The following is a 14,961-nucleotide window of genomic DNA, read 5'->3' as shown; positions in this document are numbered from 1 at the left end:
GGCTCCTGGTTGGCTGATGAGCCCGTGCACTGATCCCCTCTGCAAGACAGACGTACATTAAGAGGGCTCCCTGCCCGGATTCGAGGCAGCTTGGCGGCCGCGGGAAAGGGAACCGTGCTGCTTGTCTGCAGCCGATGCTTGACCACGCCTCTTGGTCCGCCAAAACGGGATTTCCTTTTTTTTTTCTTTTCTTTTTTTTTAATCCACCAGATCCTCCGAAGCAGCCGACGAGAAAATGTTATAGTGGTTATACATTAATTTAGATACGATTTCAGTCAGATTCTAGTCCCAAGGGGCAAAGGATTGTAGAATGCAACTGAACCGTCTATAGTCAATAGGCTGCCATTTAACAGGATTCAGCCATTGTCCTGTTAAGTGGGTGTCCGACAAAGGTGATAGTAGAACCACAGGAGGTTCTGAACCTGTCTACGTTATCTCCACTTGGCGCTCCTGGCAATTTTCTTTTAAAATTACCGTGGCGTCACGGGTTCAGATGAAAGGAAGTGTATTCCCTTCAAAGCTTCTTGTTACATCACCCATTCAACCATATTTTGCCGCAGACAAAATTGAAATGGCTTTTGAATGCAAAAAAAACAATATGGTTAAAGTAACTGTTCTTAAATTCTATTCAGGATGTTCTGGCGGAGTTATTTTACCTTATTTTACAGACCTGGGGTCTGTACCCCAGCAAAACAATCAAGTCCCACACTGGCTGCAGCTTTATACCAGCATACATCAAAGACCGTTTCTCCCCTAAGTCTTTTCAAATGAATAAATGCATATAAAAAACGCCATTTGGTGCATTGAGAAAGTTTTTGCAATGCTGGTGGTGATAGACTACACATTAAAATGCCATATCCTGTTACTATTGTTGTTTTTTATATTTATATATTATTTATTATGTATTATTAAAGCTTTAAAACTGGCTAAGAAAGGGCAAAAATTGCTGCACCCATTTTTCCTCTAAGCACAGAAAATCTTTGGCTGCGAGAGGTGTCACATGCGGGTGATAGCTCATTTTCACGTGCCATCTGGCTCAACAACATCTGTTGCATGAATATTGAAGAACCCGGAACTAAATGCACACGAAGCCTTTGGCATAATTGAACATAGAACTGCTCGGAGGGTGAGAAGTCACACATGACACAACAAAGCCAAACTAAGATGTCCTCGGCCATTCTAGACCATTGCCCTGGGAATGGGTCTGAAACAACAGCAACATTGAACAAACAGCTGTAACAGCGTGACTATGGTTACTGGCCGGTTCGATGTGTTAAGTGAAGAATAGGAGAACATCTGAACATTAGTCACGGGCCTGATTTGGACAGGAACTGACAGCAAACAGCATGACACGTGACAAGCATAAAACGCGAGCTTTGGGAGATCCACATGCCATGTCATTTCTTTGGATATTCTTCATCCGAGGTGCAACTAAAGTCGGGTTACGAGAAATAGGTTTGCGCGGGCGCCATCTCACAAGCGCCCCAGATGGTAGTTTGAGGCTGACTAGACACGACTCCCTATGTATTTGTGCAGGGAGTCGTCTATATCTAAAGTTCCTTTCTACTCCTACCCATGTCCACCTATTTCGATGCACCAGTGAAATGTGAGCATTGTAAACTTCAACGCTAAATGTTCCACAATGCTGTTGCGGGAAAAAAAATGTTTCAAATGTTGCATCCTCACATCACAACAATCGTGACACAATTTAAGACCATTGATCAATTGCAAAAGTATGACAAGTCCGAGTATTGTGAGGTAAAATCTGATCTTTTCAGCTTTGCTGAGCACAGATTAGTGTATCACCGTAGTCGCTCTCCTTCTGCTCTCATAGTGGAGCTCGTCTACCTCCATTACCACTGACTAACTTGATCCACTTGTGCTCACCAAGTGCCCTCAGCTGGAGCTGGAACTGTCACAGGCGTGGGTTTGGGGACACAAGAGGTGGAGCACTGCCATATGTCCGCTGTCACCGACCGGCAAAGTTCACACAGAGCCAGGGCATATGCTCAGATGGACAAGACACAAACGCTCACATAGATAGTAAAGCGGGGACAGGGCTGGCTGGCTCTTCCTACAGGCATAATAGGCAGCTGCCAAGGACGGCGTCCCGAGGGGTTGCGCAAAGAGGGATTTGCGCACCTGTCTCCCTCTCCAACGGTACCGATGGTGCCTCAGTGCGCCAGCGATGGGGCGCCCACACTCCGACGGTACTGACGGTGCCAACCCAGGCACAATTGGCGCGCCAAAACACTGCGTTTTTATTTTAGATGTAGGTTGTTTAATTGTACTCTGTTTCCTTATGGAACTAAACACGCACTGTGCAACGCTTTCTCTGTCACTCTGTTACCACCCCTCCCTGACCCCAGATGGACAGACAGGCCCAGGGGACAGGGACAAAGAGAGGAAGAGGTTGCAAGAGAGTTAGACAAATCAAAAGGGGAAGAAGGAAGAAAGTTCCCAGTTCTCAGTGCTCTTGCCTTTGCAGGGTGTGTTTTCACCGCTTACCATGACATCACAGGGTTTCGAGCCAGTCGACCGGGCTGTAGGTGACCTCGGATTAGCTAAAAATGCGCACACACACAGAATGGACATGGACAAGGCCATGGCTATCAAGGACACGCAATTATCATACACGGGACGATGCACGGGCGAGATTGGATTGAATGGCGCTGAGAGTCGAATCAGCCAGGATAAGCGTACGCATTCCTTTCAGACAAAGCTGACATTGATCTTTGATTTATTATAAATACGAACCCGAGTCATTGTCAGAGAGATAAGAGAGACTGTGGTGTGGGGATGGGTGTTGTACCTGTTGCTCGTGAGACCAATCAACGAGCAACAGGTATAAAGCCACACTGATCCTGGGCCCCACTTACCTGGATCCAGTGCAAGTGTGGGTGCTCAAACCACATCATCCCCACGCCACAGAGACGTTATTTGAAATCCGGTGAACCGCAAATTTTTAAATGGTGAGCAAAAGCTATTGTCCATCAAGTCTTTATCCATTTTGATATATAGTTCCAGTCCATGTGCATTAGGGTTTTTCCTTATTTATAGGTAAACTTCATACACCAACCCGCAAAAAATTTAATTATCACCCACAGGATGGGTCATAAATATCTTCTGGGCCTCTATGGACAGCCAGGGTTTTCATCTTCAGTAAAAAATCTATATAGAAACGGATGGAATAGGAGAGTGTATAAGGAAGCTTAACTTAACAAAAACGAATGCCTGTCCAAAAGCAACTGGATGAGATCAACAAATAGAATACAACAGTATTTCTTAATGAATGTATTTCTTTATTGGAACGGTGTTTAAACAGGCACTTTTGCTCTCCGTAGCTGCTTTGGCCATGGTATTCGTGGGAGTGAAAGCTAATTTCAGAGTGAGAGAATGGCAGTTGACAGGCGGTTTATTTCACAGCCGGTCCCTTTGACAGTGTTGATTAGGTGGTGACATTAACCGGAGCCGACTGACAGACGTAATGTCTGGGCTCTGACTTGGGAGAGAAAGAAAGTATGCGAGGTGTGCGTATGAAGGGGCGGTCGCTTGGACAGCCTATTATTTGCCACTCGCCGAGGAAGTGATGAAGTTATAGGGTCGGTACGGGGGAGGGGCGTGTCTCATCATGTCTTGTCTCATCATTTCCTCTCCTTTGTCTCCCTCTCTGACAACGGAAGACATTCGGCCTTAGATTTTGCGGCTCCAGCTCCGGCTCCATCCGTCCTCTCGTGCGAAACCCAGAGCGTGACAGCGGACACCGATCTAGAGGAGGGATGGACGACGACTCCGGATGTTCACGTCGAATAATGATCTTCTCTCTCTTCCATTAACATATTTCACCTTCACACTTTTGCAATCCCTCCCTGGAGCTCTTTGACTCCGCTGCTGCCTGCCTCAATTCAGTTCAATTCAAATTTGCTTTACAGGCAAGACGATCACCAATGTGTGACAAGACTTGCACAGTATATTGCAACTATTACACATGCATATAGCATGGAATCAAGTTAAGGCAATGACAATGATGAATGACAACAACAACAACAACAAAAGAAGTGCACATATCGGTCAACATAAAAGTGCTGCAGCTGACTTGATATCACTACACCCCTGTCTGGCAGAGGGCTCTCTATTTAGCCGCCAGTGTTGAACACTCTGGTTTTTCCCCCTCACTACCTTCTCTGAATGCCGCCCAAATTATGGGTGTGGAAGAGAAAGCATAAGCTCATATCCATTGCCATGGATTACTCGTCCACCGCATCCAATGTAACAAACTCACTGCCGATGTATCCCATGTCGGGCATATTTTGATGCCATCTCCTATATACCCCTGGAGAGGGAGGTAAAGAGTGAAGAGTGGTGCACCAACGCCCCCCCTACGATTGTGCCATCACAGGGAACGGCGCGTCTCGGTTTCCAAGTCCCGGGAGGGATTTTCAGTGTCACTCGGTGCAACCGCTCGTCAGCGAGAGCGCCGAGCGCCCATTTGTCAGCGCCAGGCTGCCATCGGGAACACCGAACGCCGCACCAGATTTCTGGAGAGGGAGATTGAGACTCCCCGGAGGAGGGAAAGAGAGAGAGAGAGAGAGAGAGAGGGGGAGAGAGAGAGAGAGAGAGAGAGAGAGAGAGAGAGAGAGAGAGAAAACGATTGAGAAAGAGACAGAGGGAGAGAGACAGACAGACAGACAGACAGAGTGATCTGCACTTGGCTTGATGTCACGTCCAGATGGATTGGGAGAGCGGAGATACTGGAGAGAGAGAGAGAGAGAGAAACAGAGGAGACAGTGATACACCAAGAGAGAGAAGCTCGAGAAGTCTGCACGAGTGTGTGTGTGTTTGCCGATGACATGCCTATGTATATCAGCCTGGTTGTGTGTGTGTGTGTGTGTGTGTGTGTGTGTGTGTGTGTGTGTGTAGCATCCTTGTTTATCCGACCGACCTGTTTACACTCTTATCATTCTTCCAGGAAGACAGAGGGATGATGGAGAGAGAGAGAGAGAGAGAGAGAGAGAGAGAGAGAGAGAGAGAGAGAGATTTGAGGGCACATGAGTGGGTAGATGATATAGGTTAAAGGAATACTTTTTGTTCATCGTTATTACTAATGACCTGCCATCAATATTATTATCCAACCTCGAAGGGACGAACAAACAAACAAACGAGCAAATGAACGGAACTTTTAATCCCGTTCTCAAGTCGTCTCAACAACACGAAGGAACGAAACAGGCGGACTAAACTTGACCAAACTTGGGAGTCTCTCACCAAAGTGAACAAAAACTAAAGCGGGTGCGGACTCGAGGGAGATGTGCGAACGCTAGAGGAATAACACAAAGGGGAAGGGGAGCAGAAAATTGCAAAGTTAAATGGACCAGCGAGGAACAGGGAGCTGTGAGCACCTGGAGCGAGGGCCGGCGGAGGCAGACAACCACAGGCAATGCCAGTCTTCCAGAGCCACAATAACAAATTCCAGTTGTAATTTTGCCGATTGCATTCAAACCTGCTCCAATTGTGTTTCTTGTCAGGATTTCTTGTCTCCCCCCCGTGGATGCTCCTGCCGACTGATAATGTTACGACCGGCGAGAAAATACAATAAAGAAAAACAGAGAGCGACGAGGAATGAATCCGCGCGGCGAGTTACACGGACAATTCTTTCTTATTGTTTCGTGAGCGCAGACACTCCACTCGACTGTTGTCGTTGGAAACTGCGACGGCGAGTGTCGTGCGGCGGGGAGCGGTGATCTGCGCCGGGTCAATGGCCCTGTTTAATAAACACAAATAGGAAAGAGGTAGGCGTGTTGTTATTGCTTTGATAGACGCTCCTTGTTCCGGGGGAGGCACTCGTGCTCTACAGCCGCCGCCTCTGAGCGCCGGTGAATTGCTCTCCCATGTTTCCTCCCCAGCAGCACCTACGTCAATGGGATTGTGTTTTCCAATAAAGACGTATGAGTACTGTGTACCCGTTCTGAGAAACCTTTATTTTGGCCTTGCATGTTGGCAGCTCCGTCCGGGGCATTAACAATGCACTTGCTCATGTCCAAGTTTATTGAATTCACTACCGTCAGCAATTGGACAAGGTACTGTCCCATAGATGCCTCACCCTTTACAACGGCCACAAGCCTCCTGTGTATGACATTGGTCATGTCCTGAGTGGTGTCAATTTTGACAGAGAACATCCCAGCTTTCTCGATTTCACCTGAGATAGTTTCTTGCATAATGTGTTGAATTGCGTTAATGACTGTCTTGGCTGTATTTTTTGATTATTGATTATCTTTTGAGCAGTGTGATGAAGAACCTCTGCCTCTTGCCCCAGCCTGATGAAGTTGCTTGCTTTTTTTCAACGCATTCTTGATGTTCTTTTAAACGTCAGACTTTCCGAGTACAATGATCCTCTACAAAAAAATTGCCATGATCAGTGCTGGTGTCACTTGTCGAGATGACACCAGCACTGATCAGATGATCAAGTGTAGGTAGCCTCAGTATGCCCCCTGTAGCTAAGTCCCCTTTTACCAATGACTTTAACTACGTCTGCTTTGCGCTCCAGCATCTGTCATCGCTGGCGGACCTGCTCTGTGTGAGCTGACATCTGACCGCCATTTAACAAGCTCTCTATGTCTGCTTTGGAGGCCCTTAAAAAGTATGCTTCAGCACAATTCCTGTGCATGGCACTCGTTTCATGCTCCTCTATACATTGGTGGACATGTTTCCAGTCGTTCATGCCAGTTGTGAAAGCATTGCTATCAGTAGGCTTTGCAAATGCCATGCAAACTGAACAATAGTGTGATGTTCTTCGCTGCATGTCAGCCACTTTTGTTTGGTGCCATCTTTGTATAAGAAAGCTTTCTGCTCCACAGTGTTTTCTGATTTTGGCCTGCGGATGGGATCAGATAAACATTTTCGAGTTGTCTGACTTTGGGCGTGTAAAATAATCAAAGCGGGTGCTGGCTTCCTCCTGGCTCCCCCTGACTCCTTCCTCTGCAGCTGCTGAACCGGGACTAACCTGGAAATGAATGAATAAGCACAAATCAATAAATGTCTCACGTCTCACGGGCTGTCCCAGATCAAACAAAACCTTTTTTCCGTATGATATTCACAATAGTTTCAATAAACACGCAACATGCACGCCAACATGAGCTGGCGTGCATGTTGCATACCTATTTTTTATGCACCTCTGAAATAGAGGTCGACCGATAGTGGATTTTTAAAGGTCCATATAGTAACGATAGTTTGGAGCAGGAAAAGGCTGATAGCCAATTAATCTTCCGATGTCAACCCCCCGCACACACCCTGTTATAAAAATTTGACACTGTCGAAAATGAACGATCTTTGACTTTATTAGAAACTAGATAACTGTTGAACTGAACGTGGGAGCTATTTTTATGAGAAAATGTATTTATTTAGAATTATATAATATATTTATTATTTATATATATATATATAAAGTATTTATAGAAAATCTCGACATTCCTTGTCATATTTTCCACCTCGTTTGTAGGCCAAACTCGTAATCCAATATTTCCGACGCCTGAAGGCAGCACAGTAGCATTTCCGACGGGCCTTGAACGCAGCGGTGCTCGCAGCTTAAAAAACAACATTGCGCGTCCCTTGCAGTGTTAAATGCCGCTCTTTACAAACCATTAATGTTGGTGCATACTCCCGAGATAAGGAGGATGCGAAAGTGTGCGTTTTTTATTTAATTAATGGATAGTGACATATATAATAATGAAGCTTTTTACACTTTTAATCGTATAAGTCATTTTTGAAGTATATAATGATAGCTGCTGTTGCTGCTGCTTGTGCTCACAAACCCGTCACTTATCTTCATGCACGTTGTAGCATCAGCTTGAAGTGACTTCAATTTTTTATCTCCGGCTTTTTCAGCGCCGCCCTTCCTCTTTTACCTGGATCTTTGTCCATTTTGACCGACTGAGTCATGAATCCACCTGTTCACGCGCTGCCTTCGAGTGGGACTGGGATTTGGGGTGGGGGGCGCGCGACAGAAACGGCGACGCAGATCTCTCTGATCTCTCTCGCTCTCGTTTTGGTACTGTAATGGGCTGCTCAGCTGGCCCACAAAGCGACAGGTCCCACCCGCATTCGTCCCCGTGCTCGCGATGGCCTGTGTGTTTACCATCTTCACTTGTTGATTTATTCAATGCCTTTTATTTTCATAAAATCACACGAAATATGAAGTAAAAAGCTTTCCAAAAATAAAGCATGAAATGGGAACTCAATGCTGCTATGTACAAGTATACTCTAAGCACTTTACCAGACCCGATACTGGTATACTGGCAAATGAAAGAATGAAAGAAAGAAAGAAAGAAAGAAAGAAGGAAATAGTGCATAAGAAATGCATAGTGCATTAGACAATAGTGACAGCCAGGAAAGACACCACTGAGAGAGAGAGGGAACAACTGTAGTGATAGCAGGTGTAAATGTTAAGCATTAAATGTTCATGAATATTTGAATTTGTCATTATGTGTGTGCACCCCGGGAAAGGGAAAAGCTTGTACATTTGAAAGAAAAAGTCCCCAAAATAAGAGCCACCTCCTTTAGCACACACACACACACACACACACACACACACACACACACACACACACACACACACACACACACACACACATATACTCACCCACACACACACACACACACACACACACACACGAACAGTCACACACACACATCGCCCCGCAGGCAGGCAAATTTTTTTCAGCACTATACCCCGAGCGAGCCTTCACGGGGCTGCGTGCCTGTTTAATTAGAGAGTTTTAATGCCGCCGGCTTATTCCTTTTTGATGAGTGGAGGCGGCGGCAGCGGGGACGGTAATGGTGGCGGGGGGCCAGGCCAGGGTGGAGTCTGCTTTTAGAACCCACAGGAAATCTATTAACGGCTTTACATGAGGCATATTTACACAGGCACAGGCAGTGCAGTCAGCTCAGCCGCCCTCCCCCCAACCGTTCCTTTGTCAGCCTCGCTCACCGCTCGCCGACTCGGGCCCTCGAATCGCTCTCGCTCTTATTTTTATTCATTTCCATTCTTCATTTTGGTATCCATCATTTTTTCCACCCTTCCGGGGCCCGACAATAATGGTTGCCCGGGCAACCGGATTTGATTTCATATCTTAAATTAAAGAAATAAGCGCTTTATATCTCTATCTATATCTCTGCTTATCCTGACGCGTTTACTTACTCTGGGGAAACAAGTGAGAATATTTAAATCTAAATTATAATTATATAAGATTATCACTTATATCATTATCATTGCACGCATCTATCATTATATTTTCATTCACGCAATTGAAATGATTGCAATTTGCAGACCATTTTGACAAACCTCTTCAACCCTTTTGCCAAAACAAGAAAACAACTGTACAAACTAAAAACATACACCCACTCACTGACACCTGAAACACGGACGAAGCTCCACCATCCGTCACAATCAAGACGCTCAATGTCTATTTCGGTTTCTTCGTGCCGCTGTAGCCGCCGTCCAGGGCACGGGTGTAGGGGGTTCGTCGGTACGTCCGGGTGACGCTGATGGAACTGGGCAGTCTCCAACGCCGCCCACCTCCGTCGGCATGGATACGGATGCAAGGAGGGCGGGCAGAGGACCTCGCTTTTCTTTGAAAGGCCACCTTCCCTTTCCTTCCTCGACCCCACCCGCTTCTCTCCGGAATGAAACGGGACAAGTGTGTTTGCGTCCGTGAGTCCTTGTTGTTTTCTGCGTGGAGGGTCACTGGGTTGGGTGGTGCTGCTGCTGCTGCTGCAGCTGCTGCTGCTGCTGCTGCTGCTGCTGCTGCTGCTGCTGCTGCTCTCCCCACTTGGTTGCTTTGACCGCCCTCGCATGTGACTGGAAACTAGGGAAGCATGAAAGTGGCGACTGTTCAGGCCGGCACAAGCTTAAAAAAAAAAATCAAATAACAAAAAGTAAATTGGAGGCGCCTTCTTCCGATATTTCCACGGCCAAGGCGGCAGCGCGGCAGCGTCGCCGGACAGGGACAACGGTCTTGATTACATTTCCGCCGTCGCAATCGCGATTGAGATTCCTCCACATCAGCTTTGGTCGCTGCCTCTCGCCGCCAGGAAAAAAAACCCCCCGAGACATTTTAAGACTCCACAAAACTCAGGCCAGTGCGCAGCTTGCAAAACAATGACCGTGCCTGGAAGCTACGTGTGCCGCCCGTCCAGTTGGTTACGATGTGCGTCGGCCTTTGTAGCTAAGCGCTCTGTTCGCCACTGAGCGGAATGAAACCCAGGCGTGCCGCCTGTGCTTTGATGGGCTACTTCGCAGCGGCGTTTCACGGTCATTTTGGAGAGGCCGGGGGGGCTCTATTTGACGTTCCGAACATGCGCCACTGTGGGGGCAGCCTTCCAGGGCGCTCGTCACACTTTAGATAACGGCACGCGCATGTGTTCACACCTAAGGGTTTTTCCGGCTTATTGGTACGGTTGTTTGACGGCCCATGGTTTGGTCTATTCTTTAACGTCTTTTTCTTTGGGCTTTTTTTTTTTTTAAATGGTAGAGAGCAGTGGAGGAAGACAGGAAGTGGGGTGTAGAGGGAGAGAGAGACACGCAGCAGATGACCGCAGGCTGTATTCTAACCTGGGTCGCTGCAGGCGTGCTGCGTACTTTATTTGGTACAAGCGCTTATCCGGTTGAGCCGCCAGGACGCCCCCCCATGGTTTCGCCTATTGTTGGCGTGTGTGCGAGTCTGCGTGTGTGCGTGTGTGTGTGTCTTTGTGTGTATGAGAGAACGAGAGGGATTATACAAATGTGTGTGTACGGCAAATGTCGTAACTTCTCTCCCCGGGGCCGGGCAGGTCCGCCATGCGTCCTTGTGTCACCCTGCATCCTCCCTATACGTGACTATTCTGGGGCCGTGGCTGACGACTCCGCTTTCATTTGAACCTTCATGGGGCCGTCGGGGGTTTTTACCTACGTGCCCTTTTCCTGTAGCGTACAATAGAAAGGCATCTGTTGCTGAATTGACAGCCGCTCCGAAACTCTGCATGGATGTTGAAATGCATTTAGCATAATTACCGTATGCATTATCCTCTTTAACCTGTGTGTTTCTATTTGTCGTTTCTCCGTTGCACAGTTTAAAGGCCAGGCCAACCTGCACGTGTTTGAGGACTGGTGCGGCTCCTCTATAGCCCAACTCAGAAAGAACCTGCACTTTCCCCTCTACCCACATGTAAGTCTCCCAGAAGTTCCCCAGTGAGCCGCCAACTCCCTGTCAGACCGTCGACGCCGCTTTTGTTTGTCACTTTTCAGGATCCACCCCCCCCACGACATAATGTGTCCGAGAGGTTCTATTGAAAGTTAAAACGATTATGGAAGTTTTGATGCACATTGGGCGGTTGGAGTCCAAAACGCTGCTGACTTTTACCAGTAGGCTTTTCTAGTTTCCCCTGTCCATTCACTTCTGTCACTTAATGAAATTGGGTTTCAAAAACTTTAATGACCCTCATGAAGTGAATCAAAATGTTTCATGAGAGTACATCAAGAAAGGTCGCCGTAATCCAATGTAGGCTGTCAGTGGTCGATAAAAGGGACTATTTTTCAAGTAGCCAGCTCGCCTTAATTACAGCCCCTACAGCAAATATGTTTGTTTCCTAATAGGATCTAATATGACTAACTGAGTAATTCTTTCTGCGACAAAAGCAGTTGGGAAATGGAAAAATTGAAAACCTTGGTTCTCCATACAACGACCACAGAGGTTACCGTTAAAAAGTGAGCGACATTAAATTGACTAATATCAGGGCCAGGGAACGTCAAATACCGTACAAAACATTCTTGTTTTGTTTTGCAGACAAGAACCACGGTGAAGAAGCTGGCGGTGGCCCCGAAGTGGAAGAACTACGGCTTGAGAATATTTGGCTTCATCCACCCTTACAGAGACGGTAACAAGCTCTGCCCCCCTCCCTTGGGCTGTGGCGCCCCAGAGCAAGCCCCCGCCGGTCGGGTCGACAATCCCCTGTAGTCGTTTTAGTCCGAGCGCGCCGGAGGCTCCCCGGCGGTGGAAAATTCACATTTCCACCGCAGCCCTAGCGCCCGGGAGATGGCGGTAAAATTTCACCCGCCGCGGCACCCTCGCTCCCTGACCGCGACCCCCGAGTTACCATGGTAACCCCCCCACCCCCAAAAAAAAGGAACATCTGAGGGTCCTGAAATAAATGCAAAGTATGAAGCCGTTAATGAGATTATCAATCGCGTTTGCTGCGGTCGTGGAGTGGGTTTTCCAAGGCTGTCTGCTGCCCCGGGGCAAGAGAAAGGTCACACCACTTTCTTCTCAGCCCAGAATACGTTTGCCACAAATTACCCTTTACTCCACACTCGCACTTAAAGATCCGTGAAGGTCATTGATTTTTCACTGACGGATCAAAACCCCGTGCCATTAGTATACAGCGCCGCCGTGCCGTTAGCCCCCCCAGCAAAAAGTTTCTCGGATAACAGACGATTGTATGTGGAAGAGGGTTTGGCTTGGACGTTTTTTAAACCGCTCGACGTTCAGTGTCGTTCGGCTCTTAGCGTTGAATATAACTCCAAAAGGTGTCAAGAAGGTTCACAGTTTCCTCCTTAGTATGGGTTTAATGACACACACACACACACACACACACGCACACACACACACACACACACATCCAAACCACACACACTCTCTCTCAGTCCCTCTCTCTCCCTCTCCCTCTCTCTCGCTCTCTCTCTCTCTCTCTCTCTCTCTGTCACACACACACACTCACAGACAGGAACACAGACAAACACACACACACACACACACACACACACACACACACACACACACTCTTACACACTCTCTCACACACACACGTACACACAGGCGCGCACATGCACACACACACACACACACACACACACACACACACAAGCACTACCTCTTACATTTGTGCTTTGATCCCATCTCCCCCGCCAGGTGATTTCCAGTTCTCGGTTTCATCCGACGATAACTCTGAGTTCTGGCTGAGCCCCGACGAGAGCCCCCTCAACGCCAGGCTGCTGGTCTACGTGGGTCGGGTAAGTCCTGCTCCGATGCACCCTGACCTCAACTCCACAAAGCTCCCAAACTTCGCCCCAAAGGTCATACGCTACATCAGGAATACAATCCCAGTTACGACCTTATACCCATTTTCCACTGCACCAATTACCCGCTGACACCCACTAACACCCGCCAACACCTGGCATTTGTCATTGGTTTGAAAGGTTACACCCGAGTTTCATACTTGGGACAAATTACTCTGTAGTAGCCACGGGTATTTATTGGCCCTGGTTCCGATCGGCTCCAATCAGCTGGGATGGAAACATGACACCCGGGTAGACACACTGATCGCGACGCGACGCACGTTGAAGTTAAGAATGTTGGCACCCAAATAGACAGGAATATCGGTGGATCATTCATTAAATTCATCTCCAATTTAAAATCCCAAATCCAAACTCAGAAGTTAATGACTTGTTTCCCGTACGCGGGATCGTGAAATCTTTTGAGTGCGGAGACCACTCCGGAGAGAACCCCCCCCACGCCCCTCCGAGCAACTCCGAGCCGTCTCCGCTCCCCACCTTAATGATCGTCTCCGCTCACCCACGGCGGGCCCGGCGTCGGGCGCTACTGGTGCACGGGTGCGGGCGTGGATATTCCACGCTGCTTCTACTGCTTTTTTTCTCAATCACACTGGAACCGTGACCCCGCCCCTCTTTTCCGCCCGTGTTCGTCACGTGCATCAGCTTTGTTTTCCCTGGAGAAGCTGTTCGGTGTAAAAGGCCACATCGCACATGGCACTTGGTCATTCATTCCATTGACTGAAAAACGAGGTTTAGGTCCAAAAAAAAGACAAAAAAAACAAAACAACCCTTTTTCCCGGAAACCTTCATGTGATCAGATATTGAAGAAGACAATCTTAAGCAATAAAATGCCTTGAGATGCCTCCTGTGACATCCGTATCCCACATGGTGTGACATCTATTTTACCGAGACGGAAGGTCGCACTGTCGCCATTAGCCAGAACGCCCAGTCCCGGTCAGTGGATGACCAAATCCCTTCCGATCGAACCGGGGCTCAACCTTAGGCGGAAAAAAAAAACGCAGAGAAATTTACAGATTTGACCTTGTTTATCTTTAGTTCGCCCCGTGTCACCGCCCCCCCCCCCCTCGCACCCACGCCATCACTCAAGCCCCTCCGAACGGACAGCTCCGCCCGCCAGCAGCTTAAATCCTCCGGGAGAACGCCGCGTTCGTGACCTCTTTGATACGGCCTTGGAGCGCGCGGTTTGAGTGAAATTGCCACCCCCGCACGTAGAATTGCCGCTTCGCCTCGTGAGAAAGCCCGGGACAAGGACGCGCGCAGGGATCGCGCGCCTGTGTGTGTTTAAAACCTCGCTCAATGCGCCGCCACCTAAGGCCTGGCGCCGAGGCGGCAAAACAGAGCCATCTGTATTCCGACAGGATGCGAGGTGTCACCGCGGGTTCCACGGGAAGCCGAGATTAATTAGCGCTCGCTGAATATTGATGTGGCATTTAAAATGGACAGCGGCGAAGAAATATCATCTGGGTGATGGCAGGGGAGCGCCGTCGTGTCCAAGGATCGTTCACTCCGTCGTTCAAGTCGGGCTCCTGCTTCCGGGAGACACTGTGCTTCCCAGACACCATCTCGCGGCCTTTTCCGTCCCCTCATTATGGCAGCCATCCATCTACCACGACTTTTTGGGAAAATGATATAGTCCTGGAAGACGTGGATATGTTAAAACGTTCCCCGTTTTGCAAACCTTTCAAAGGTTTTTTCATGAAAATGTCACATATCCCGAGCGCCGTCCAGGCCCGGAGCGGATTATCCGGAGACGGGGGGGGGGAGATTCCCGGTGGGCCGCTGGTTGCTGGGCCGGTGACGAGGCAATCATTTAAATTTATCGCATTTACATGAATTTCATCATCGTTATACTTGCTGCGGCG

General features: G+C 48.2%; 1 protein-coding gene across 1 annotated transcript in view; it reads left to right on the top strand.

Annotated features, from left to right (window-relative positions):
- The window catches only part of b4galnt4a (beta-1,4-N-acetyl-galactosaminyl transferase 4a), a gene marked incomplete at both ends in the record, with an annotated part of 171,415 nt that overhangs the window by 100,521 nt on the left and 55,933 nt on the right, over positions 1 to 14,961 (top strand). Inside the window, 3 exons of the mRNA XM_080002304.1 lie at positions 11,100 to 11,195; positions 11,814 to 11,904; positions 12,936 to 13,036. Of these exons, the coding sequence (XP_079858430.1) occupies positions 11,100 to 11,195; positions 11,814 to 11,904; positions 12,936 to 13,036 (288 nt within the window). The remainder of the gene's footprint in view (positions 1 to 11,099; positions 11,196 to 11,813; positions 11,905 to 12,935; positions 13,037 to 14,961) is intronic.

This window comes from Zeus faber, assembly GCF_960531495.2.
Source record: "Zeus faber genome assembly, chromosome: 6".
In the NCBI taxonomy this organism is placed as follows: domain Eukaryota; kingdom Metazoa; phylum Chordata; class Actinopteri; order Zeiformes; family Zeidae; genus Zeus; species Zeus faber.
This window is presented reverse-complemented; position numbering and strand designations above follow the sequence as displayed.